The sequence below is a fragment of the Pelobates fuscus genome, chromosome 3 (assembly GCF_036172605.1).
Source record: "Pelobates fuscus isolate aPelFus1 chromosome 3, aPelFus1.pri, whole genome shotgun sequence".
In the NCBI taxonomy this organism is placed as follows: Eukaryota; Metazoa; Chordata; class Amphibia; order Anura; family Pelobatidae; genus Pelobates; species Pelobates fuscus.
Window position 1 is genome coordinate 336,351,225 of NC_086319.1, and position 27,501 is coordinate 336,378,725.

Here is a 27,501-nt window from a genome sequence, read left to right on the forward strand (position 1 = left end):
CTTCAGTAAATAATGTTCTTACTCACTACATTTTTTTTTACTGTTTACCTTCCACTGAAGATGTTTAACTTGACTCTTTAACAATTTACTCAGGTGATATGTGCAAAATGTTTGATGTAAACATCAAATCACACAAAAAAAATAAAATATGTATATATATATATATATATATATATATATATATATATATATATATACATACATCTTTTTGCTCAAGCTTTGGAACACATATCACATGAAGAATGACTGACGATATCTTCGGTGTTTCCACTCTCAACATTTCACTTATAAAGTCTGTAGTAAGTTATCTCTATTTTAGAAAATCATATTTCACTAAACCTTGTTCATTGCTTGAGGCAATGATTTTACCACAACAAATCCATTTAACTAATCCCACTTGTACAAATCAAAAAGCTCTCACCATACTCTGTAGGTCTGGATTCTCTAAGTCTTCCCAACTAGAATGTAGTTGCTATTCCATTGTCTAATGGATTTATTGGCCACTACCTACTACTGTGTTTGGAAAATAAGATCCTTTTAAACTGTTCTTACATAGTCACATAGTAATGTTATGGTACTTTTTGAGAGTAAACCAAAATGTTCAAAGTCTATCTGTTCCTGTCCAAATCAATAAAATTAAATTGCGTATATACGCTGAAGTAATTAAGTCTGACACACGAGGTTCAGGTTAAAATAACTTCGAGAAAGTTTATTGGCAAGTGAAGTAAAAGCGGGCGCGCAGGCCCTTTTAAGAGGCATTTTGCGTCATCATTGATTATTAGAATATCAGCAAATAAACATCATCAATTGGATTAATTGTTAAATGACGGGGTTAGTGTCTTACCTATTGGTTCATAAAATTAAGAGGTTAGTCCCGTGCCCACCCATCAGAGGTGGGATTATTCTGGACACGGGGGGGAATAAGGGGGTCCTAAGCGTCATTTTACACGGTCAATAATATCAGACTTCATGTCCAGGTGCAAGGTCTCTTATGAATAGAACATTTCATTACTACTGTGTTCTGTGGCCTTCAAACTATACTATCTTACAAGTTCTAAGGAGTAGCCAGCAAGTCTTAAGGAGTACCCAGCACCTCCTGGCATTTGTCCTTGTAGGAAAACACAGTCTTTGTCTACTATATTAATTGGGTTGAGAAGTTCAGTCATGTAATGTAGTTTTAAAATGAACAAGTTAAGTCATGAGGACAAAATGGAGGATTTGAAGAAGTCAGGTTAGGAGGACAAAATGGAGGATTGTCACAATATAAGGTTAAAATGGAGTTAGTACAATAATTCAATACAAGTACAATAATAATTTTTAATAATTCCACATCAGTAATATAGACTGAAAAGAGATTAAGATTCATCAAGTTCCGCCTTTCACACATCTTAGTTACTGCTGTAATGGAAAACAAGGCTTATATATCAGTTTGAAGCGATTTCCAAATGTTGCCACAGATGGGAAAAATATTCTTCTCAATGCAAAATCTGCAGTCAGATTTCAACAAGCTGTCACTCCAAGTATTAACTATTATATCTTTAAATATTATTTTTTTATCCTCAAATTCAGATAGATGTTTGAATATTTGTGCAGAATCTGGTAAAAATAAACTCTTTAGGTAGAGAATTCCATATCTCATAACGATTGTTACTATGAAGAAACAAAATGCTTGTAAACAAAATGCTCTTTTTTCATGGAAATGTGTGACCATTTGTCCTTTGTATAGTCCTATTAATTAATTGGTTTCCAGAAATCTGTGTGTAATGGTCGTGTATTTATTTATTCAATCCCTCTTAGACAGTTTTTTTTTACAGAGTAAAGGCATTGTTTACATTGTTCCTTAGTAACACATCTAGGCGCCTTCACTCTTTGCAGGACCAACATACAACGTCTCCATGCATTGCATGGATATTGAATCAATGGATCTCTATGAGCAACACAAATAAAAAATTTGTTTTGGTTCGGAAATTCGGGTAAGTAAAAAATGTTGTCTGCTTTGGCAATTCGGACCAATGGAATTCGGTTCAGCACTTTGGAACTGCCGAATGGCATTTGGTTTGGATATTTGGCATTCAGGAATTCTGCATTTAGGCATTCATTCCGGGCATTGGCAGTTCGGCATGTCATTCGTTTCAGGCATTCGGCAGTTCGGAATGTCATTCGTTTAAAAAAATAAACATTTGTGTGTTTTTTTCTTAAACAGCAATGTTTTACATTGCATAGTGAACCAGAGCAGCACCCAGACTTCTTAATCTTAAAGAAGTGGTCTGGATTTAGTTAATAATTATTAGTGATAGTTTAGTATATATACAATTTACGCAGAGAGTGAGCAGAGTGTGAGAGCAGAGTGTGAGAGCAGAGTGAAAGCAATTTGTGTGCGAACAAGCAAGTGAGAGTGTGTGAGAGAGAGCAAAGAGAAAGCAATTTGTGTGCGAACAAGCAAGTGAGAGTGTGTGAGAGAGAGAGAGCAAAATGATGGCTGGTACATAAAATTAATCACTGCAGTAAAGTCAGTGCAGCATTGAGACACCCTGAAAATCAGACTACCTGACTTGCACAGCCACCCACTCTCTCACCCCCCTCTATTCAAAAAAAGAAACGAAATGCAGACAAAATAAAAGGAAAACCTCTCTTTTTCTTGTGCTATTACAACTAGACTGGTCACATGAATGCAAGCCAACACCCTGACAGCCTGGTTTATATACTATCCCACCTCAATGACTCTGTGTGCCTTCATTGACCAAGTGTCAGTGACAAAAAGCACCATTAATTGGCTGTCCTCTAACATCAATCACAAAAATTTGCTCATTTCATTGGACAGGGAATAGTGAAACCGGATTGGGCAAGCAAGCATTACCTTGCACAAAAGGAATTAGCTTATTGGTCAAGATTCCTGTCATCATTCATGTAATTTTCCCTCCCTCTCTCTTGTTTTGCCGCTGTTCAGAAATCCGAATCACTTCGGGGCTTCGGCACTTCCAAACTACCGAACTTCATTGCTTCGCCACTTCGGTGCTTCGGAACCTCAGCACTTCGGACATTCATAAGCATCCGAATGTCCGAAGGGCATGAATGTACATTCGGAACAAAACAAATTGCACATGTCTACTTGTCTTAGCATATGCAGTATTGTTAGGATTTTTATATTTTATATATGATGTCTCTGATACATCTTACTTAAATACTTTCTTATTGTTTCTTGACTGACTCTCTATATTTGACTTTCTGACTTTTCATACTTATGACTAATAGATAATGATGTCGCGAACATAACATTTTCCGAACGGGCGAACCCGGCGAACCGCCATAGACTTCAATAGGCAGGCAAATTTTAAAACCCACAGGGACTCGTTCTGGCCACAATAGTGATGGAAAAGTTGTTTCAAGGGGACTAACACCTGGACTGTGGCATGCCGGAGGGGGATCCATGGCAAAACTCCCATGGAAAATTACATAGTTGATGCAGAGTCTGGTTTTAATCCATAAAGGGCATAAATCACCTAACATTCCTAAATTGTTTGGAATAACGTGCTTTAAAACATCAGGTATGATGTTGTATCGATCAGGTAGTGTAAGGGTTACGCCCGCTTCACAGTGACAGACCAAACTCCCCGTTTAATGCACCGCAAACAACCGCAAACAGTCCATTTGCACAAGGTTGGATACCAAGTTAGCCATGTCCCGTTCCTTGTCCTCACTGATGTCATTGAAGGTCTCTTCCTCCACCCAGCCACGTAAAAGGTGACAACAAGCCCCCTGTATTTTTTTTTTAAATGTATACTACTGTTACACCAGATATGAGTTGCACTGGTGTGACACTGTGCCCTGGTAGGCCCTGAAACGCACACGTGTGAAGGAAACTGACTGCTATTATTTCACAGTCAAATTTCTATATATTTTTTTTAATGTACACTACTGTTACACCAGATATGAGTTGCACTGGTGTGACACTGTGCCCTGGCAGGCCCTGAAACGCACACGTGTGAAGGAAACTGACTGCTATTATATTACAGTCAAAAAAGTTTTTGTTTTTTTTAAATGCAAGCTATTGTGACACCAGAGTGGTGGCACTGGGACCACCTTAAAAATATTGGATATCGCTAAAAATCATGATCACTATATACTTTCTCTACAAACCTCTAAAACGAATCAAACTACTCATCCATCCGCTATACCACTTTATCCCACCTAGAACTAGTGCCCAGTTAAAATACTTGACTCTTACTTACCCACACTCATTTCACCACTACTCTCTGTCTATGGCTAAATTCATCTTCTACATCAGAACACTACTCCTAAGATTGGGTTGTATCCATGTCTCGGTTCTTTCATTTAGAATAGGGGCAGCTTCGGTCTCCTTCAACACTGACACTCCAGTGCATATTATTAAAAGATTGGGCAGATGGAAATCCTCAGTCTACAACCGATATATTCCTCATCCCGAGAAAGAAATGAGGAAAGCTTTTAAAAGTTTGGCTTTGTAAATTTGATGCAATAAGTGTGTTTTTCTTTAATACCTTTTCAACCTCTTTGCATGAACCCGATTTACATATATTACTAATATGTTTCTGAACATATATATTATATTATTCACTCACTCACTCACTCTCTGGGCCGGCCTAAGACATCATGCTGCCTAGGTCCAACGATAAATGACTATGGGGGATAATGTATAATAAACACAGGTTACTGGCTATGGGAGGATAATGTATAATAAACACAGGTTACTGGCTATGGGGGGATAATGTATAATAAACACAGGTTACTGGTTGTGGGGGATAATGTATAATAAACACAGGTTACTGGTTGTGGGGGATAATGTATAATAAACACAGGTTACTGGCTATGGGGGGATAATGTATAATAAACACAGGTTACTGGTTGTGGGGGATAATGTATAATAAACACAGGTTACTGGTTGTGGGGTGATAATGTATAATAAACACAGGTTACTGGTTGTGGGGGATAATGTATAATAAACACAGGTTACTGGCTATGGGAGGATAATGTATAATAAACACAGGTTACTGGCTATGGGGGAGATAATGTATAATAAGCACAGGTTACTGGCTATGGAGGGATAATGTATAATAAACACAGGTTACTGGCTATGGGAGGATAATGAATAATAAACACTGGTTACTGGCTATGGGCGATAATGTATAAGAAACACAGGTTACTGGCTATGGAGGATAATGTATAATAAACACAAACACACACAAAAAAAATAATAATAATAAAAAAATTAATGCAGCTTCAGAATTAATCTAAATTGTATGCTGTCTAGAAGGTGGGAGGGTCTGGGAGGGAGGGTCTGCTGCTGATTGGCTGGAATGTGTCTGCTGACTGTGAGGTACAGGGTAAAAATTTACTCAATGATGACGAATAGGGGGCGGACCGACATCGCATATGTTCGCCATCCGTGGCGAACGCGAACACGCTATGTTCGCCAGGAACTATTCGCCAGCGAACCGTTCTGGACATCACTACTAATAGATCATTTAATAAGTCATTAAAGCAATCAGTCATGATTAGGCATGAATTTAAGCTTATTATGTGACTGGGACTTTGAAATTAACTATGTTAAGTCAGAGTTGAGCCTAGTAAGGAACGATAGCTCAATGGTTTCAGAAGGCCTTACTGAGCTTGAGCTGTACTATTACCATGATTCCTTATGGTCATCGTTTAGAAAAACTGTCTCACATTATGCATTCACAAAACCTTAAAAATTGCCAACACTCAAGCTTTTACGGACAAAAACAGTAATCAATTCAATGTGGCCAATTTCTGAAATTGGAATTGAATTGTGTCAGCTCACAAGTACACTTGTGGCCAATGAGATACTAAATATGCTTGTATGTATTGAGAACACGTTTTACTAAAAATGTATCGAATCGATCATTTTCCTGATTTTAAAATACAAAACTGAGATGGATGAAGAGGTCAACAATCTCACAGTGTTTTGAGTGTTCTACTCAACACACTTTCTGTTTAGTTTAACAGATATACTACACTAGCCAATATATTAGCTAGTATACAGATCTGCGGATTCAAAGTCAAAACTGAATAAAAAGACATATTCAGAGCACGAGTAGCAACTGGAAACAAACATATAAACGTATATTTGGTAAAGCAAAGAACATAATTTCAGTCGAAGAGGTTTTATTTTAAATCTAGGCACAACATTTATAAAGCTCCAAACATTCTTACTATATAAAAAAGAAACATTGAAAAATAAATACATCCCGGATACATTAACATTCAGACCCACTTGCCTCTTATTGTTAAAGTGTAACTTTCTAACTCACTTCTGACTATGCCCTAAGGGAAATCAGATTATAGAATAAAGAAATTCAAAGCAATAAGCGAGGTCCAGAAAGGTCTGTGTCAGTGTTAATTTCAGACTTTTCCAAGCAGATTACTTTTATGAAACTTCATGAAGATTTCATGTTTTAATGAATGTTGTATGAAGTGAACAGGGCAGGTTTCTGTGGTTGTAAGATGAAGAGAGGGATGTAGAAGCAATGAGGATTAATTCCATTTACCGTATATACTCGAGTATAAGCCGACCCGAATATAAGCCGAGGCCCCTAATTTTACCCCCAAAAAATGGGAAAACTTATTGACTCGAGTATAAGACTAGGGTGGGAAATGCAGAAGCTACTGGTAAATTTCTAAATAAAATTAGATCCTAAAAAAATTATATTAATTGAATATTTATTTCCAGTGTGTGTATATAATGAATGCAGTGTGTGCGTATGAGTGCAGTGCGTATGAGTGCGTGTGAGTGCAGTGCGTGTGAGTGCAGTGCGTGTGAGTGCAGTGCGTGTATGAGTGCAGTGCGTGTATGAGTGCAGTGCGTGTATGAGTGCAGTGCGTGTATGAGTGCAGTGCGTGTATGAGTGCAGTGTGTGTGCGTATATATTAATTGAATATTTATTTCCAGTGTGTGTATATAATGAATGCAGTGTGTGAGTGCAGTGTGTGTGAGTGCAGTGTGTGTGTGTGAATGCAGTGTGTGTGAGTGCAGTGTGTGTGAGTGCAGTGTGTCTGAGTGCAGTGTGTGTATGAGTGCAGTGTGTGTATGAGTGCAGTGTGTGTATGAGTGCAGTGTGTGTATGAGTGCAGTGTGTGTGAGTGCAGTGTGTGTGAGTGCAGTGTGTGTGAGTGCAGTGTGTGTATATGAATGAAGTGTGAGTGTGTGTGATGCAGTGTGTGTTTGTGTATGTGTTGGTGGGGGTGGGCATTTAATATATTATTAATTATAATTTTTTTATTTTGTTATATTATTAGTTTTTTTTTGTATTATTATTTAATTATTATTTTTATTTATTTTTTTAATTATATTTTTTTTCGTCCCCCCTCCCTGCTTGATACATGGCAGGGAGGGGGGCTCCTTCCCTGGTGGTCCAGTGTCATTGGTAGTTCAGTGGGGGGGAGAGGGGGGCTGGCAGAGCTGTACTTACCTTTCCTGCAGCTCCTGTCAGCTCCCTCCTCCTCCGCGCGGTCTGTGCAGCTCCCTCTGTCAGCTCACAGTGTAAGTCTCGCGAGAGCCGCGGCTCTCGCGAGACTTACACTGGGAGCTGACCGAGGTGCTGAACGGATGGCGCGGAGGAGGAGAGAGCTGACAGGAGCTGCAGGAGAGGTAAGTACAGCTCTGCCAGCTCCCCTCTCCCCCAGTCTGTATTATGGCAATGCAAATTGCCATAATACAGACTATGACTCGAGTATAAGCCGAGTTGGGGTTTTTCAGCACAAAAAATGTGCTGAAAAACTCTGCTTATACTCGAGTATATACGGTATATATATTTTTATGGAAATAATGCATTATTCTTTAAATCCTGATATGGTATATATCATTTAATCAGAAAGAGGTGATCAGTTTTAGAAATGCGTGAAGGGTGCAACATTTTTGAAGTAACCATAAATTGCACATAGGTATTTGATTCTGAAAAATTTAGATTTTAGGACAAATGTGCTTGTTAAAACTAATGAGGAATGAAAATATTCTACATAGAAATAAAATTTCTAAATATTATAACATGTTAAGATTTACAAAATAGGAGCGATGAATGGAATGGAGCATTTAAGAAATTGTTACAATAATTAACCATATAATAAGCTAATATATGTACAACATTGTTGTGTATTTTATAGTTGTGAAATGACTAGTACATGTAGTCATGCTTTAAAATTGCAGGAGTGATGTTGAACAACACAACAATAACTAAAAAAAAAAGTCCTATAAAATAACTGAAGCACCAATATCCTACTCTTTCAAATTACAGAAAAGAGCAGCCCATGGGATCGTCAACCCACTGTCATTTAGCAAAGAATGGAAAATCACCAAGAGGTACACTGAAATCAGTGCATCATAAACAGGTCTGCTTGGGTATAGGCTTTTCTGAAACATAAAATATGGTTTCTGAGGTCATTGCTCTATCAACATCTGCACCGTCTTCAGCACCATTTTATATTCCACTGTTTACAGTTAGTGCCCAAAATCATCTATATTATCAGTACTAATGCCGCAATAAATACCAGGCATACTTCAAGATTTACTAATTCCACTAAAGAACTTAGAACCAGATATGAACTAACTGCAGTAGATACTTGTGTGACCAAAATCAGTCTGAGATGGGATTAAGCATAAGAGACAGATTGGTTAGAGGTACCAGCAATACAAACCTTTCTCTTGTCTTCAATAGGAAATACAATGCTAACACTATACTCCTTGACAGGTAACAGTTATACTAAAAGATCCTGTTGGTTCTTGACTGCATGGTATTTCTACATAAAGATAAAGCCAATCTCTCTTGCTTAGAGTGGTGGGAATTGTAGAAACAAACACGAAGATCCCTAATGTAGCCACTATTGATGTAAAATATATATATACCAAGCAATGAGCTCTTAAACATTGGCTCATTGTAGTTTTCACTTAATAAATACATAGTTGTTCGACACAAAAGGTAAGGATTCTGGGAAAACAATATACAATATATAATATCAATTCAATGTAAGCAATAATAGCAATACAACTGAAATGTGTAACAGCAGCTTTTGAAAATACATTTTACGGTATTTTTCCCTTAATAACATAGTATCAGTATGCTGTCTCTTTATTATGATTATTAATGCATTTGATTGAGGGACCTTTATCTGTAATGCCCCAGGTAGGAAAAATGTTAATGTAAATTCTACAAGAAAAATAAATAAATAAAAATAATTCTCTTTCATGTTAAAAGCTCATATGTAGTCCATCATATACAACCTTATACCAACGATTGCTCGATGAATCTTGAAAATCGAAGACCTTGTTAATAATTTTTTTGTACAAACCTCTTTTGAAAATTTGTATCATGCAGGTTCGTACCCAAATCATAATAACATTTTTATTCTTTTTAATGTGTTTTTTTTATTGTAGTGGATTTTTTTTGTTTTTTTTTTTGTTTGCAAGCTAAGCTCAGATCTGATATGTCATGATTTTTATTTTTTCAATAAATTTTGTTCTCTCTACCGAAAATGCAGAAATATCTACAGAGAACAGACAAATGTTGTACTCTATTAGGACCGAGTTGGAAAAATTGTTTTTTGTTTTGACACTCGTGACATATCTTTGGTCCTTAAGTAGTTAAGAAAGAAGTAACACAAAAAAATAATAATATAAAACTCTTATATAAACCCTTTCAATTCTAGTTCAGATGCATAGCATACACATAAGACTAAACAAGTCCTATTTAATGATAAGCTGGGGTCTCCTTTTTCACTCCATTTTTATTCTCAATACAACTGCTAATTGTCTACAAAGAGCACACGTATTCTGTAAAGACACACTTCTCCAAAAATAAATGACACCAGGCCAGCACCTCCTTCTCTTAAACAATGCAGCCTATCCCATTTTATGGATGTCCTTAGTGCCAGATGCTCTTGCTCTCAAAAAAAAAAAAAACAATGAATAAAACAATCAAAGGATTCAAAACTATACTAGCACTCATCGTGATTTTCCTCTTTGGTGATTCAATGTTTTTGTTTTTTTATAATAGCTGCAATATACACAGGAATTGCAATTTCCATCATATATAGATATATTTTTTGTACTCTCCCTTGTAAGGTCCATATAGATTTGTATAAATCTACAGAAAAGAGCAGGTTACTGTGAACAAGAAGCCAATATTGATTTTTCTGCGGTGCAGTAAAGCATCTCCATTCTATTTGGGCTCCTGTCAAAGACACTCTTTAACAGCTGGAGTCAAATTGCACTGTTTACAGCAAGAGCCCTTGTCAAGCGCTCTATAAGCATTCTAACAATACGCTATTCAAATGGCACTTTGCCACACAAATAGCTGACTTGATGAATACCCTGTGTCAATGACTGAGTCACATATCAAAGTTTTGGGTTTTTTCCAGTACAGGATTTTGCATACAAAACCCCCTTTTATTTCCTTTTCTTAGCATTGTACCATCTAGTCCAGAGGCCAAGTGAAAAAGGTGTTTTGGGGGGATAAAAACAAACTATTAAACCGTGTAATAAAAGGATCGCACTGCAGAAAATAATTAAAATCTGCTTAGATACAACAAGGATGCTTGACAACATTAATATGGATCTTGTGTCAACTGCATTTGTCACACAAGGCCGGGCAGTGGCCCTTCTGTTATTAGGACGCCACTTGGCACGTGCAGAACAATAACCAAATAAGAGAGGCCAGAGCACCATGAAATTGAGTCATTCTTCTTTTGTAACCCAGATTTACATGAGCATAAATGTTGTGACACAGCAAAGTCTTTGAAGTTTGACAGAGGCCCACAGACCTCTTCCCAGAGTGATACACCAATCTGAATTCATTAACCTGCAGGCATTTGGAAAAAAAATAGCATGAAAACTGCAGTGATAGAGTGAGTTATCACTCAGAAAATATGTTTGCATTGTCCTTGGTGACAACATAGACAAATAGAGAAAGAATTTCATAAAGTACCACATATCCAGTACTTTTAGAAAAATAAGGTTTATTGCAACTTAGGCTCTCTGTATTGTATCAGTTTGCCTCACACTACAAAATGGAGTTCAAATTACCCACAGCATGCTTTATAAAGTCCATGGTAAATCTTTGCATTATACAAATAAATGCTAATATTTACATTGCCACAAGAGGTCATGTGACATTAAAGGCACCACTTCAGCTTTTTTTGCCTTTTACGTAAGAAAATGTACGCAAATGTTGTTTTGTCAACTGTCAGTCACATACAATACAGCTCTACAAAGAATATAAAGGTGTATTTGTCTATGATAAAAGTTGCACAAAGGTTATGGTTGGGAATGATCTGTAAATATGCTAATTGCAGTAAAAGACCTTCTATATTTACATAATGAGGCTGGGGCTGGATCTGACATCTTAGGACACATCAGAGAGCACATTTGTAGTAAAGCCAGATCATGGTGTCACTTCCTGTTTATGAAATGTCAAAAAAGAATTTTCAGGCCTAGTTCCTGCACCGATTGCACATCACCGATTGGTCTCTTAATATGACCCTCCACAGATGATCAAATAAATTTTAAGAGTTTTCAAAACAACAAATATCTTTGCTATTTAGTAAACTAGGTACCTGAACAAATAAATTCATGTTACATATAAAAAGAAACCGTGCACTCCCAGTGCTACATGCTTTACCAATACTCCACTGGGACAAAATTCAGAAATCCCTATATTTTGTATCATTGGGGTGTGCAACATCTGTCCGCTAATTTACAGGGCTTGAGGCATTTAGTTAGCTGAAGCCATTTAGCTATCTCTCTATCATAAACTGTTATAACAGGTCACTTTTATTATTATTGTTTCCTATATCGTGTTTGAGAGTACGGAAACAGAATTGTGGAAAACTGAATTATAAAATGTAAGTTAAAATAGCAAAGTTGTGTCTATAGGGTAGTTGGATATTTTTTTTAGATCAGTTATGTTGACCTAAATTTTTCAATTCACTGCAATTCAATATTGAGCAGATAAACCCCACAAAGATCTACTTATTAAACAGTTCCATTAAGTCTGATACATTTGTAAATAACACATTTATTTAGCACCATCTCAGATCCTTTGTGTTCAAGCCTTTTGCAGACAGATTTGCAATCACTAAACATGCTAAATTGCCCTTTTTTACATAAGAAAGGTCACAATGGTGCAAGTCAATTATAGAATCGGTCAGAACTGCAATAAGCTGTCTTCACTGTGTCTGAAATGATAGCTTGGATCCAGGATCCATTGAAACACTAAGCAAAACGAGCATATATGCCCCAACTACCTGTACAGATATGAACAGACCTTGTTTTAGGATAGAAAAAGAGACAGATAAAAAGAAAACCTGCTCTTTCAGAACTTCAAAGAAATTGGTCATATTTTTTTATTACTGAAAATAAAAAAGAACATGCAATATAGGGTTGTTGTATAATATTTAGCAATTAACGTATATAAGTTAATTCTGTTTCGAGTGAATCTCCTGACTTCCAATTATCAAAGAAAATACCATTTTAACCATCACTTATCTGCTAAGACCACATACAGTTTGAATGTCTGAAATCATCCCGGAGTGCATTCATGAGTTGACCCATCGCTTGGACGTGATATCAGGATTCTAGTTCTTGGCTACCTGCACGGGTTTTGGTCGGATTGTGCTTTCGACCAAAGAGAACTAAAGATGGCCACCCCATAGAGCAGAATTATTATTATTATAATAATTTTTTATGATAATTTTTTTTTTAAATACACTGAAAAGAGGTATTTACTTATAAGAATGCATCATAAAATAAAACACACAGAATTGATAACATGTAATATTTTGATTTAAATAATATTAAAAATGATGACAATTTTCTTTTATTGTGACACTACATTTGGTATGTATTCAAAATAAACATGCTTGCTTCCTTACTTTGTTTGTAGGTTTCTCAACGTGCATAAGATTATGTGACAAAGTGCCAATTTTGTAAGAGCTTGAGGTCTTGAAAGTTGATCTTGCGATTCTTTGTGTTTCTCGAGAAACTGTTATTATGGAGTCTGTCATTTCAATGTTTAAATCTTCACAAGAATTTAGAATAGCTTTTGCCATTTCCCCTGTTTCATGGCGTTCCAATGTCCCTAAAAAAAAAAAATACTAAATATAAAATGCTTATATTGTAACATATACCGGTATATTAAAATACATTTTTGTAAAAACTCCTGGTTAATCTTCCTGTGTTTTCAGTTGGATTCACTAAGAAATACATATGTTTATTTGTAATTTTCATGTGAAAAAGAGCATAACTTTGCCAAAATTGGCTAAAACTATATAGCCTTTTTCTAATAGAAGATAGCCTGTCCTAATTGTTAACCTGATAATCGTCAAAATCAAAGGTGATCTTACTGATCTTTTCCTGTTTAGTGTCAGATTGAAACCAGAACTTTGATATGTAGACATCTGCAGATCCATAATAAAATGATTTGGTAACAATGTTGTCATGTCTGCCAGTTCATTTGTAATAATTTGCATGAAACAAGAAAGCATTTTATTCAGATTGCTGCTTGGTTGATAATCTTTCTTTTTTTTATATCCAGATAAGTACCGTAGTTTGTAAAACATCATTGTAAAGTAATTTATAAACACGAGCACTGTCCTCTAGTGTTCGTCTGAGTAACTAACACAACTGCATTGCACAATAACAGTACACCACATTGTTTGTTTGTTTTTCTACATTTTCACACTAAATCTGTAAAAAAAAACATTATTTTAAAAATATTAAAAGTCATCATTTTTAGTACATCTCTTGAATCTCCAGAATACGATAGGAAGTTAATGAGGGATGCAAGAGCTTTTATTCTATAGATTTGAGACCTTGTTATTTTGTTAATGAAAATATTCTATAACCTGCCCAATTCCTGAATTTTCTTATTATTTAAAAGAAATCACAGTCACACAAAAATGTATCACCTCTTCATAAAATTATGCTATAAAACCTTTATTTACAGTGACACACACACACACACACATTGTTCACAGAATTGAGAATTGTTGGGACTTCAAAGTGAATGAAAAATAAGCAAAATAGCCAAACAGGGTGGGGGGGGCGGAGCCGAGCAAGCGAGCCGACTGGTCGCACTTCACATGGGCTCCAGCTACATGGGCTCAATTAAGCTGATAAATCAGGACACAGTGACGCGACTAGTGGGAAACCAAGCTTATTAGACTGCCACAACACTTATGTATCCGGCAATACCAATGCCAACACTCGGCATGTCCGGGAACCGCTATGGCCGGCTTGGGCCTACCGGAGGAGGGGAGGGGGAGGGACGGCCGCCTTCCCGCCCGACTCTACAGTCCACAAGCGCACAGACAGCCCTCCCCCCCCCTATGGACTGGTGGGGGGTATCCCGGTCCCAGCCATACAGGAGATACTGCACACCAAGCGACGGGCCCCGTGAACCCCACTGGCAACGTGGTGGCGAGGGCCTCCAAGATGGCGGCGCTGATAGACTCAGCCACACAAGACCCACAACAACCAGATACCACACTAGGTGCCTGCGACCTTGCTGGTGACCCCATCGATGCAATCTTTGACCGCTTCTGGGCCAAATGGATGAAGCGATTGCAACCAGCGACAAACTGTCCCAAGCCGTCCTCACAGGCCAGAGCCTATGGTGGGAGGATACTAGGGCCTTCACCCCAGGGCACCAAGAAGCTTCAAACTGCGACCCCCCACGATACAGACCCTCCCGGGATGGGAGCAACCAGGGGAAAGCCCTACAAGCGCCGACCACACTGTCGGAGAGCTGGCAAACTTCGACCCAAGCAAAGCTGCACGGCTCACCGCAATGTCCCGACAGGGACGACCATGGACCTCATTGGATCCCAGGTCAGTGGTCAGAGGGCGCTAGCTCCAGCAAAATCCCGGGGCAGAGGGGACCGCCCATCTCTGCAACGCCATGCGACCCCCAGTATGTACCGACACCTGGACGGGGGGCCAAGAATGCCGTGGGCCTATTGCGGCCAGCGTGCGCACGCCCGCAGGGCACTGGGCCCACAAAAAGAAGGGAGCAAGACCACCGCCCCGAACTGCCCTACTTAACCTGCTTATCCTCCAAGCCTCAGAGACACTACTCACATGACGCCCAGCCAAGGCATCGGCTGAACGCCCTATTAAAAAGACTGGCCGCTCCATGGAAGCAGAACAGGCGACCCTCCTGCGGCTGGCCCAGGCAGCATAAACCACACGGTACCTGCTGGGATACCTACTGCGACTCCCTTAAGGCTTAATGCTCACCAGATAAGACTGTCAATTAGTTTACTATAAGCGATGTCTATGTTTTGTTTTTTTAGTTCAACGTGTTATACCCTGATTCCTGTGAAAATCTCTCAGAGCCAAGATTGAGCAGCGATACTTGCATATAATTATCATTGAGTCTAGTTAATTAATAGAGGTACACTGGTATGGGTAACCGAGATAAGTCAGTTAAGCCTGTAGTTCAGCCTGTGACTATTATATTTGTTTTAAAAAGCATGCATTATACTGTACTGACAGGGAATTGTTACAACTGCTAAGCTAAACTACGATCATATATTACTTAAATACCTATCGTACTGTCTACACATGATTAATGTCTTTTTTGCCAAAAAAAAAATATATATATACTATGCATGCCTTATACCCTGCATCGCAAGTACCATATTTCTTGATATGACGAAACTAACTTGCTTCCAGCGAATAATTTCTTGATCTTAGACACCTACATATGCCTGCCACCATGCCTAGTACACCAACGAAGGCACACGCTCACATACACTTGAGTCAAACCTGAGGAGCTTATATGTAAGTCTGTGAGCGTACTAATTGTTTAACCCCTTAAGGACCAAACTTCTGGAATAAAAGGGAATCATGACGTGTCACACACGTCATGTGTCCTTAAGGGGTTAAAAAGCAAGCATTATACTGTACAGACAGGGAACGTCCCATATTGGAATATCATTGATGTTTCTATGTTTACATCCTAATCTTATAAGCAACAGTCCACCTGTATGATACTACTGGAAGGGATAGCGCTAGACACCAATATAAGACATGTTATATTCAGATTAGCCCATGCAAGGGTCATGCCCGCCTACAACGTATAAATATCTTCAACGCTGCTTTTGTTACATTTTTATAAAAATACGTGCATGCTCCAACAATCACCCTGACGTTCAGCCTGAGAAACTCATGATAAACATACTCAACTAGCATGTGTTATACTCGACACTCCTGTACTTATACATAAATTAGTGCACTGTTATGACATACCCCACAGTTCTTATTGTTTTGTAATCATTGTGCTGAAATATGCATGCGGACTGCCTTTGGGGTACCGCACGCTTGTATGTTAACCTCATATGCACTGCAAAAATAAAAAAATAAAAAATAGCCAAACAGGAACAATTCTCCTAGTCCGCAATAATCTTCTAGTTTAGCTGCTTTGGCCTTAAATCTAAAATTCACTTTGATTTCCCAGCATGCCTCACTTTAGTAAATAAGCCCGTAAGAGATGGGGGGAAACATACTTGTAATAGTATAAAGCAAAGTTAGCAGAGTGTAATCAAAATATCAAATATCTCTTATGAGTAATGCAATCTAATGTTAATGCTAGTGGTCTAAACAAAAGGGTAAAAAAAAAAAAATCCTAATGACCACTTCATACCTTCCTATAAATAACAGTTGTAAGTTGACGAGATTTACAAGAGCTGTTATTTAGTAGTTGTTGGTAGTATACCATTTACTGAAAGGATTCCAACTTTGTAGCTATGTTTGTACAGGCATGTGGCCAATAAGATACTGACCATTCGCAGTTTAGCCACTGGCTTGTCAAGCACAGAAACACGTGCTGTGTAAGTTGTGACCATAGCAACCACACCTTGCAGGTACAAAAGGCTCACTCTGAGCATGCATACTTCACCCTTAGCAGGAGACAGTGAGAGTATATTCAATGTACTAAAGTAGTCTTTTGTGCTATGACAAATATATATATATATATATATCTGTAACTATTTATTTATTTATAAAATGTATTTATAAAATATTTTACTATTAAAGTTAATGTTTGCAAGGATATTGTTCATGAAAAGAAAACATGTACGGTACTTTACTTTAATTTAATTTTTTACATCATGTGTCTGGCCTTTTCAGCTAGTTTACTGCTCTTATATATGGTTTAAAGGGACACTATAGTCACCAGAACAACTAGAGCTTAGTGTAGTTGTTCTGTTGTGTATAGCATGTCCCTGCAGGCAGTGTAAAAGGCAGAGAACAGGCAGTGTTTACATTACAGCCTAGGAACACCTCCAGTGAGGGTATGGAGCAGTTGAACTTTACCATAGAGATGCATTGATTCAATGCATCTCTATGAGGAGATGCTGATTGGTGCAGCGCGGCGTTTTGCATGCATGTACGATAGCCAACCAGTGCTTTCCTATGAGAAAGCATTGGATTGGTTGAGATCATCAAGTTTGATGATCTCAGCCAAGGGGGCGGAGTCAGCCGTGACAGACCCGCGCAAATGTTAAAAGAAAGGTACATTTTAACCTTTTTAACGGAGCAGAGGGAGACCAGACATCTAAATGGTGTTTTTAACACTGTAGTGACCGGAATGCACATTTATATTCCTGACACTTCCTTTAAAAAAAAAAAAAAGTGTTCCTTTAAAATAATGTTATATGTGTCTTAGGGTTCAATGTAATGCCATATAGCTAACATGTATTTTTCCTATAGGATGTATAATGAGTTAGTAGTTGTTACCTTTTTTTTGTGCCAAGCCAGAGTCTGGTGTTAGTTTTAAAGTTTAATGGCAACCAGTAAAGGGTGGCATAATAGAATTATAGTTGTATGCCTCTACTTAGCAATTGGCTTTCATTAGCAACAGCCAGTAACTATCTGTGAAATTCCTCAATCACTAAACAGCTGTTACTCACTAACAGTAGCAACAGGCAGCCAGGGCCGGTGCTTGGATTTTTAGGTACATGGGCGAAGATGTATTTTTCCGCTCCCCCCCCCCCCCCAAAAAAAAACCATCTTCACCTATGTGCCTCTTAACCAGCCCCTCTCCCCTCCCCGACCATTAAGGGTCCCTTCCCTGTCCCTTAGTGTTCTTCTCCCCTCCCCCCTCTTTTCTCTGTCCATTGGTGCACCCCACACCCCTTTAGTGGTCACACTCCCCTTCCTGGTGTGTCAGTGTGTACAGAGTGTAGCGGAGCGGAGCGCGGTACAGGAGCTTCAGTTTTCTGTACCCGGCCGAACTGACAGGGAGTGCTCTCTCTGTGAGCACCTCCTGTCAGTCTGGCCAGGTACAGGAAACAGAAGCTCCTGTACCGCGCTCCGCTCCGCTACACTCTGTACACACTGAAAGTCACACACTCAGTGACAAACACACAGACGTCACTAACAGAGACAGACTCATTGACAGACACACTGATAGTCACACACAGACTCAATGACAAACATACTCTCACTGATTTGACAGACACACACTCATACACTGACAAACACACTCATCATACACTGACAGACACACTCATACACTCACATGCACACACACAGACGCACTCACTCACACACACACGCTGTCACTCACAGACATACGATGTCACTCACAGACACATACTGTCACTCACAGACACACACTGTCACTCACAGACACACACTGTCACTCACAGACGCACACTGTCACTCACAGATGCACACACTGTCACTCACAGACGCACACACTGTCACTCACAGACGCACACACTCTGTCACTCACAGACGCACACACTCTGTCACTCACAGACGCACACACTCTGTCACTCACAGACGCACACGCTGTCACTCACAGACGCACACGCTGTCACTCACAGACGCACACGCTGCCACTCACAGACGCACACGCTGCCACTCACAGACGCACACGCTGCCACTCACAGACGCACACGCTGCCACTCACAGACACACACGCTGTCACTCACAGACATACACTGTCACTCACAGACGCACACGCTGTCACTCACAGACATACACTGTCACTCACAGACACACACTGTCACTCACAGACACACACTGTCACTCACAGACACATACACTCACACACACACACAGACACTCACTAATTATTTTATAAATAAATATTTTCCACCCAGCCTTCCTACCTGGAGAGCTGGTGTGGATGATGAATCCTTCCCTGGGGTCTAGTGGGGCTGCTGGACGGCGTGCGGCTGTGCTGTAATCAGGCGCGGCGAGGGAGCTCTAACCTCTCTGCTCTGCTCCCTCGCGCGCTGTCTGCTGATACTGCGGGAGCCGGAATATGACGTCATATTCCGGCTCCCGCTTCATCAGCAGACAGCGCGCGAGGGAGCAGAGCAGAGAGGTTAGAGCTCCCTCGCCGCGCCTGATTACAGCACAGCTGCACGCCGCACCGGGGGCCGAGATTGTGGCCCGGTAGGAGGGAGAGCTTCCCTCCTGCCGGTCACTGAAATCTTGCGCCCCCAGAGCCCGTGTGCCCTAAGGCGGCCGCCTGTGCCGCCTTATGGACGCGCCGGCCCTGCAGGCAGCAGTAGTAGTTGCCCGTTAAAAACTAATTACAACATTGGAAACAAGTCCTAAGACAATAGTAAAGAGGGAAGTATACAGGGCCTCATTCTTGTGTAAGAAGAAAACAACTACTTCATTGCTAATGATTGCTAAACCATCACTGTTCTTGGTATGCAATGAAAATGTAAGTTTGTTTACTCTGTTTATTGTCTTCACTAATATTTGCTAAAAAAAAAAAATTGCCATTGGACTTGTTTAAATGGACACTCCACTGTGTAAATACAAGTAAATAAATATCCATATTTAGTAGATGAAAACATGCATGCATTTAATTATATATTAGTTTTTCATTGAAGGTATACCTAAAAAAGAGCTTTCAACAGCTACAAGCCTTCTCCGTCTAACCCCGCCCAGACTCTCTGTGGCTGACCAATCACAGCTCAATGAGAAGCCTTTACAAGGCAGGTTTTCTGGACAATTGCTGCCTCTTGAGTTTAGTTCCATTGAGCGAACCAAACCAGGAAGTAACACGACTGGTTGTCTGCTTAAAAGTCAGGGGGTGTAACAAGGTTAATTTATAAAAGTGCCAATTTCTATTGAAATCTGTACTTTTCTGTAAAATGAAAACAAGAGGACACACTCTTCACACATACACAGTTGAGCAAGCTAAAGTGCATTAGGGATTCAGAGTGTCAATTTAACCAGTTTGAGGAACAGCCAGTGTTTTAGAATCGCTTCTGTTCAAATTATACAAATGTGCCAGGTTTCTGAGATTTTGTGGGAATGTGACATCGTTCTGCATACTTGTTTCACTTTGAAATATACCAATAAATGCATCCATGTGTTCCTAGGAAATGAATGGCAATGCTAAGGATATAATATCAAACAAAGGTCCTTCATTGAAATATCAATACAAACTATAGGCTTAATTGCATTTCTAAAAATTCTTCTACAATACATAGAGGGGTTCCTGATAATTCTTTCCAATGTGTTTTAAAATTCAACCCAAAAAATCCAAAAAAATTCAAATAAAAAAATATTGCAGATATCTATGTAGCATGCAACACAATTCATTAAAGGATACTGTGAGGGTTATTTACTAAACACAACATTTAAGTGAGCTGAAACCCAAATAAAAGTGCTGATTATGAAACAGTCCAACTGAGTTATAATCACAGCTTGTCTTTTTAAACCTTAATTTTGAAATTAAGAATTTCTGAAAACTCCAGCGGTCATCTTAGGAAGAGATGCTGCATCCATAAAAAAAACATGATGCTCACCCTAAGACAAGTTTAACTCCCAAAGTCAGATTATAGTCACTTTAACAGGGTCATTAGCAAAAGTGAGAATTGCAGAGAATTCAAAAATAAATTCAAAATGCAGGCTAAAAAAACTGCCAAATTAGAAAAGTTATTTGAGCCACTTCTGTGTTCAATTTAGTTATTTTGGATTAAATTAAAAATTCACTTTGTATTAACTTTGAATTCCTGGCAATTCTCACAATTCTCGCAATTCCTGGCTATGGCTATGGTTCTCTAATTTAGGGATCAACATTGGGTCACCACAGCTGTGGCTGTAATCTCAGGTTGAACTTCTAGTCTTATATGGTTTAAACATGGAGAGTATTAGAATTGATTTGATTAACACTTTATTTATAGCTGTTTAATTGTGGCTCAGCATTTTCCATAAAAAAACAAGTTACATTGTGAAATGTCATATTTTTGCGGAACAGAATTGTTTTTGTAAGGTGCTACATAGGAAAAGATCATATATAGAGCAGGGCCCTCAATCCCCTCTGTTCCTGTACGTCCAGTGGTCTGATCTCAATTATGTGTTTGTTAGTCCACTCATTGTACAGCGCTACGGAATTTGTTGGCGCTATATAAATAATAAAATAATAATAATTTAGTTTATTTTTAAGAATTTGTCCCATTAGACATTTACTTGTGAAATAATACATTTTTATATTCCCTACAATATCTTTATATCATGGCAACATATTCATCCTTAAACAGAATATGTGACTTGAATAAGTAACAAATCCCTCTACATCACTGCTCTTCAGAAATCACCCCTGCAGAGGTGTATGTTTTCAGGCAGTGCTGATCAATGACTTTGATCTCCTACCAGAAAAAAATCCCCAAAAGCTTCAAATACTATTTAAAATGCGCAAATCGCCATTATTTTAGAGTCCATGCTACATATGTTCTGTTGTGGTCTCATGTGATATGTTTAGAAATAATTTAAAATCAGTCGCACCGATCCATTTAAAACATTTTAGGGTGCTGAGGCTTTACATACAATAATAAACAAATACATCCAATTTGAAAGGCATCTCGTAATTGATATGAAACAACCATAAGTCTTTCATGAAAAAGATAAAACACTTTCATATGCTTTCAAATATATTTATGGCACTGAAAGCTCAATCACACAATATCTATTAATATTTGCTTTATTTTGTTTCTGTGAAATGTTTAAAGTGCTTCATAGTCAATACTTCTGTGTTTTTAACTTGGTTTGAATACAATCACATTAAAGACATACTCTGAGTACCATATCCACTGCAATGTATTATAATAGTTCTGGTGCAAGATGTATTTTGGTGCAGCCTTTTTTCAAGTAATACAACTAAATCCATGGCTCTCCAGTTGTTCTCCATTTTTCTATTGCATTGTTATTCCAAAGTCTTTCAGACTTAAATTCAAAGATATGCTAGGCTACAGCTAGAAAACAAATTGTTGTGCACCCCTCTTGCGAAGAGAACCCCTCTGCTGAGTACTGGATTAAGATTGACCAGGATGCTAGAATGGGGCACTCTTATAGAGCCATTGTCTCAGTTCTGTGAATGGAGGGATGGGGTGTAGTTATAATTTATAATAATAATTTGCAATTTTTATGGCACATTTCTCCCCGTGAAACTCAAAGCACTTTACAAATATATAAAAGAGAAATAAAAGTTAAGACATGAAAGTTAAGAGTTTCTGATGGTCAGATTAGCTGACTGAATGCATGCAGAAAGATTTGTAAGGATGGTGCCTCTCTGATTGAGCAAGGTAAAGAGTTCCAGAATGTGAGTTCAGCGTGGTTGAATGCCCGGGAACCTGTTTGTCTTTATTCCGTCTACTTACAGTTGGGAATGGTTGGCTGACCAATTAGCGCTGTTTCTGTGCAGAGGGAGCATCTGAAACCAGACTGGAAAGGATGAAATATGTTATAGCTTGATAGATGGCCCTCCAGTTGAGTTGCCACTACTTATTCAATGATTTTTCCTCAAAATGGAAGGTTGGATACTGGTCTGTAATTTGCCATGCAGTCTGGGTCTAGTTGGTTGAGTGTTGTGTGTGATAATGTGTAGTGTCTAAGTGCTGTTTAAGTGTGGAGGAGGTTGAGAGCTGCATGGGGGTTGAATGTGTCTTTGTTTGTTGATTCAGTGTTGTGTGTAGATGAGTCTAAGTGTGGCTGAGTGCTCCGGCTGTGGTGTCTGAGCATTTTGGGGAAGGAGGTTAAGTTTGTGTGAACAAGTTTTTCATTTGCTTCCCTCATGCTTACCCTTTGGCAGGAGTTGGATGTTATCCCAATTGGCCCAGTGGCCATTCTGATCAGAACCCCTGGTGGTCCAGTAGGGAGTGAGTTGTAGTCTGAACTGCTATCAGGTGGAGATGACTTTAACTGCTCCCTTGCAGACTCAGCTGTTGTGCTCATTAAAAAGCAATGAGAACTATGAGGCAGCTCTTAAAGTAATTCTTACCTAATAGAGTTTCAGACCACAACACTCCCTCAAGATTTTGAGGGTGCACAAGTCTAAGCATGGAGATCTTTTAATATCGCTTTCAGCTGTCAGTTACCAGGTATTGTGTGAAACTGACATCCTCTGCCATTCTGTATTCTCTCATGTCCCAGCAAACCCTCACACATATACAGACAGAAATCCACATACATACATACATACACACACTACATAAATATATAGGAATATGCCAGCTCACATACATAGATACTGACAGGCCCACTCTTCAGGTAATTGGATAGCTAGCATTCTGTCTCACAGCACCCATTCCACCCACTTTAATGCAGGCTTTGTGATGTGCAGTTAGCTTTATTAACTCTGCCTGTGGATCATTAAGAGCAGCCAAAAGTGAAGAACTTGTAAATGGCTAAGTGATTAAAGGGAACAAGAGTGTCAGATTCCTAATCTGACAAGCACGACTTATTAATTTATTACTGGCCCTTTAATTTCAATTCATGACCTTCACCTCTAGTGGCCTCCCTAGGCACAAGACATCTCAGGCTCTCACGTGGAGATCCTTCAATCAAGTCTGCTATATAAGGCCACACCCTATAATTCAAGTCAGTTTTACATTGAAGTCAATGTTGTTCCAACAAAGGACTTCTGATCCTGGGTCCTGTAATCATCCTGTATTGCCTTATACTGGTAGATACTTACCTGCTTGAACTACTTCAACTCTGCATGTTCCTGTAAGCAACCTGTATTGCCTTATACTGGTAGATACTTACCTGCTTGAACTACTTCAACTCTGCATGTTCCTGTAAGCAACCTGTATTGCCTTATACTGGTAGATACTTACCTGCTTGAACTACTTCAACTCTGCATGTTCCTGTAAGCAACCTGTATTGCCTTGTACTGGTAGATACTTACCTGCTTGAACTACTTCAACTCTGCATGTTCCTGTAAGCAATCTGTATTGCCTTATATTGGTAGATACTTACCTGCTTGAACTACTTCAACTCTGCATGTTCCTGTAAGCAACCTGTATTGCCTTATACTGGTAGATACTTACCTGCTTGAACTACTTCAACTCTGCATGTTCCTGTAAGCAACCTGTATTGCCTTATACTGGTAGATACTTACCTGCTTGAACTACTTCAACTCTGCATGTTCCTGTAAGCAATCTGTATTGCCTTATATTGGTAGATACTTACCTGCTTGAACTACTTCAACTCTGCATGTTCCTGTAAGCAACCTGTATTGCCTTATACTGGTAGATACTTACCTGCTTGAACTACTTCAACTCTGCATGTTCATGTAAGCAACCTGTATTGCCTTATACTGGTAGATACTTACCTGCTTGAACTACTTCAACTCTGCATGTTCCTGTAAGCAGCCTGTATTGCCTTATACTGGTAGATACTTACCTGCTTGAACTACTTCAACTCTGCATGTTCCTGTAAGCAACCTATATTTGCCTTATATTGAAAGGTATTTACCTGCATTAACTACTTCAACTCTCATCATCCAGTAATTACTTGCATTGTATATAACCTGAAGGAACTTACCTGCCTTATTACTGGCTGCATGTAGCATTCCCCAAAATACTATCTACTAGAATCTTCAATCCTACTTGAATATAAAAGACTTTAATTATTAATGTTCAAGTATCCTGTTTATGGTATATTGCCTTTATTTTGATTTCTCTCAAGATATCTTATTTTGTGGCATATTGCCTTTATTCTTATTTCTCTCAAGTTATTTGATATGTCTAAAAGAACCAATAAAGTTTCAACCAATAACTTTGGCAATCGTCTCCTTACTGACCTGCTCAGGGACATGACAAGAGGGAAGGTTCTGCTATCCTGCGATTGAATGGTATAAATGCGTGTGAATGCAGGAATCTAGTGGGGATTAATACAAGGGTTAATGTAAGTAGGTATTCCTCTGAAGAGTTAATCTAAACAAATAAAAGGGATACTCTAAGCACCAAAACAATTGTGGAGATTTGGTGTATAGATCATGCACCTGCATTCTCGCTGCTCAATTCTCTGCCACTTAGGAGATAAAACACTTTTGTCTCTCACCCACTCATTCCCAAATCTATGCTTCATATTTCTCCATCATGTCTTCATACACATGTGAGCTATGCTACAACTCTTCCTTCCTCTCTATAGCAATGTTACAAATCTGTGATGCAATGGGAAAGTCTCACAGCAATCACTAGTACTAGCCACTTTGTTGGGATGCAAAAAAAAAAGTAGGGTCAAGTAAGATATCCATTGATTTCCCCTACTTGTTCTATGGATGAAGAGGTAGACCCCTGGTCCTAGTTTAATGACCGAGTGTGGCAATAAAAAGCTCAGTCTACCTATTTTTTAATGAACGGGAAGCTATTGATTGGCTTAGAGTGTCAGCTGACTGCTCTTGCCAATCAGCAGTACCCCTGCCCAGCGACACTTCATGCTTTCTTAAACTCAATTTCAGAGGCTGAATGTCTTTGAGGGAACTAAAGATCCAGTGCTGGAGGCAACCTTTGGAGTTAAAGCGTACAAAAACAGTTTAATTCTTTAAAGAAAGAAAGCACCCAGAGGCCTCCTGGTAAAATAACAACTTAAGTTAGAAGTTGTTAAGGTGACTGGAGTGTACTTTTAATTTGATTACAGTACAATGATTATTATTAGCAATATACTTATATGTATACATTTCTGAAGAACGATCTCTCTTAATATCTGTTACCTTAAAAATAAACTATTAGAATATGCCCTTTAACTTATTCCATTCACAAAAAAAAACACACATATTACTTAAACAGCTTTATTTAACATTTTCCCACATCATTGCTGAAATAAATGGGCATTGCAGTTGTTGTCAATGCATTTTTGTCTCTAATTGGCTGGAAAAACTATTGGCATTATTCCAAATGTTGGATCTTTTAAAAGAGTCACTTGTTGTTTGCCTTGACAAACAAAGGTTTCTTTTTGTCAAACAATAAAATGTGTCTCATTGACAGGATTGCTTATTATTTTAAGCCTTCTGTCAGAGTTCAAGAATCCACTGAGTGACAGCTGAATCGGGCAGTATCTATCATGGAACTTGCAGCTATTGAAGATTTATCATTTATCATCACTTACAGATGAAGTTCATTGCCTTACTCACATGAACGGCATAAAGATCGACCTAGTGCCCTCTTTTCAACAAAGCCATTTCACAGTTGCTGCATCTAAGTGTAGGAGGAATACATGAATGGCTACATTTTGTGTCCTGTACATTCAAGCTGTGTTAAGTAGCATACAGTTCATATACTACACATGTGTTTAATGTAGATTGAGATAGACAGTAAGATACATAGAGTAAAGCATGGGAGTTAAATTCATGTCCATTCAAGTTAGTTGTTGGAGCAGAATACTAAGTCAGATTAGGAAAAGAGAAGGACAGCAATGTAAAGTTGTGAGAAATATAAAAAATATTAAGTAGTCAATAATTTTAAAATATAAGTAAATAGATATATAACATTTGATCTGCCTGTTTTCCACCTGTTTTCCACTTGCCTTGGAACCTTGGGTTGCCTTTGATACTGTTTCTGCTTTACCATCTGTCTTGACTGTGTTGACCTGTGTATGGGCTCTGCTGGCTTCTGTTGTCATTGATCTTGAGCTATTCAAAACTTTTCTACTTCTAGAACATACCAGTTGTGTTGCAGTGCCTACTCCTACCGCTGCATCACAATTCTGCCTCTTAAGAAGGGGCAGGAAATGTGTACCGGGTTAAAGGAAACTAACGTATCCTTTGGGTAGTGTGGTGTGGAGTAATATAACTTAAAAAGCAGAAGTCATCATAAGATATATAATACTTTGTTTTCAGGGTTTTCTTTGACCATTCGTAAATTTTACGTTTTATTGGTTCGGTAGATTAAAATACCGAACACAGACCACACTCCTGGCTCATTAACCACAAAAGGAACTCAATTGAGCGCCATCTAGTTTGCACAAAAGGAGGCAGCGGGACTTGGTCGTCAAGTGTCTGGAACTAAAATCGGACACTCAACTTTCCGAACACCGCTGAAAACATATAAACGCTTGCTTCTTTTTGTTGCTGAACAGCCAGGAGAGCGCCATTCGGTAGTTCGGTTCCCACGTTAAAAAGGTTTATGCCTTTTCAAAATTGACCGACTGCACACACCGAATTTGTGGAACTGTTTTGGGCAGGAGCCTCGTGTGCG

General features: G+C 38.7%; 1 protein-coding gene across 1 annotated transcript in view; it reads right to left on the reverse strand.

The window, feature by feature from the left end:
- WDR72 (WD repeat domain 72) overlaps window positions 1-27,501 on the reverse strand; it is a 200,467-nt gene that overhangs the window by 79,580 nt on the left and 93,386 nt on the right. The window contains exon 14 of the mRNA XM_063445698.1: window positions 12,919-13,124. Within this exon, the coding sequence (XP_063301768.1) occupies window positions 12,919-13,124 (206 nt within the window). The remainder of the gene's footprint in view (window positions 1-12,918; window positions 13,125-27,501) is intronic.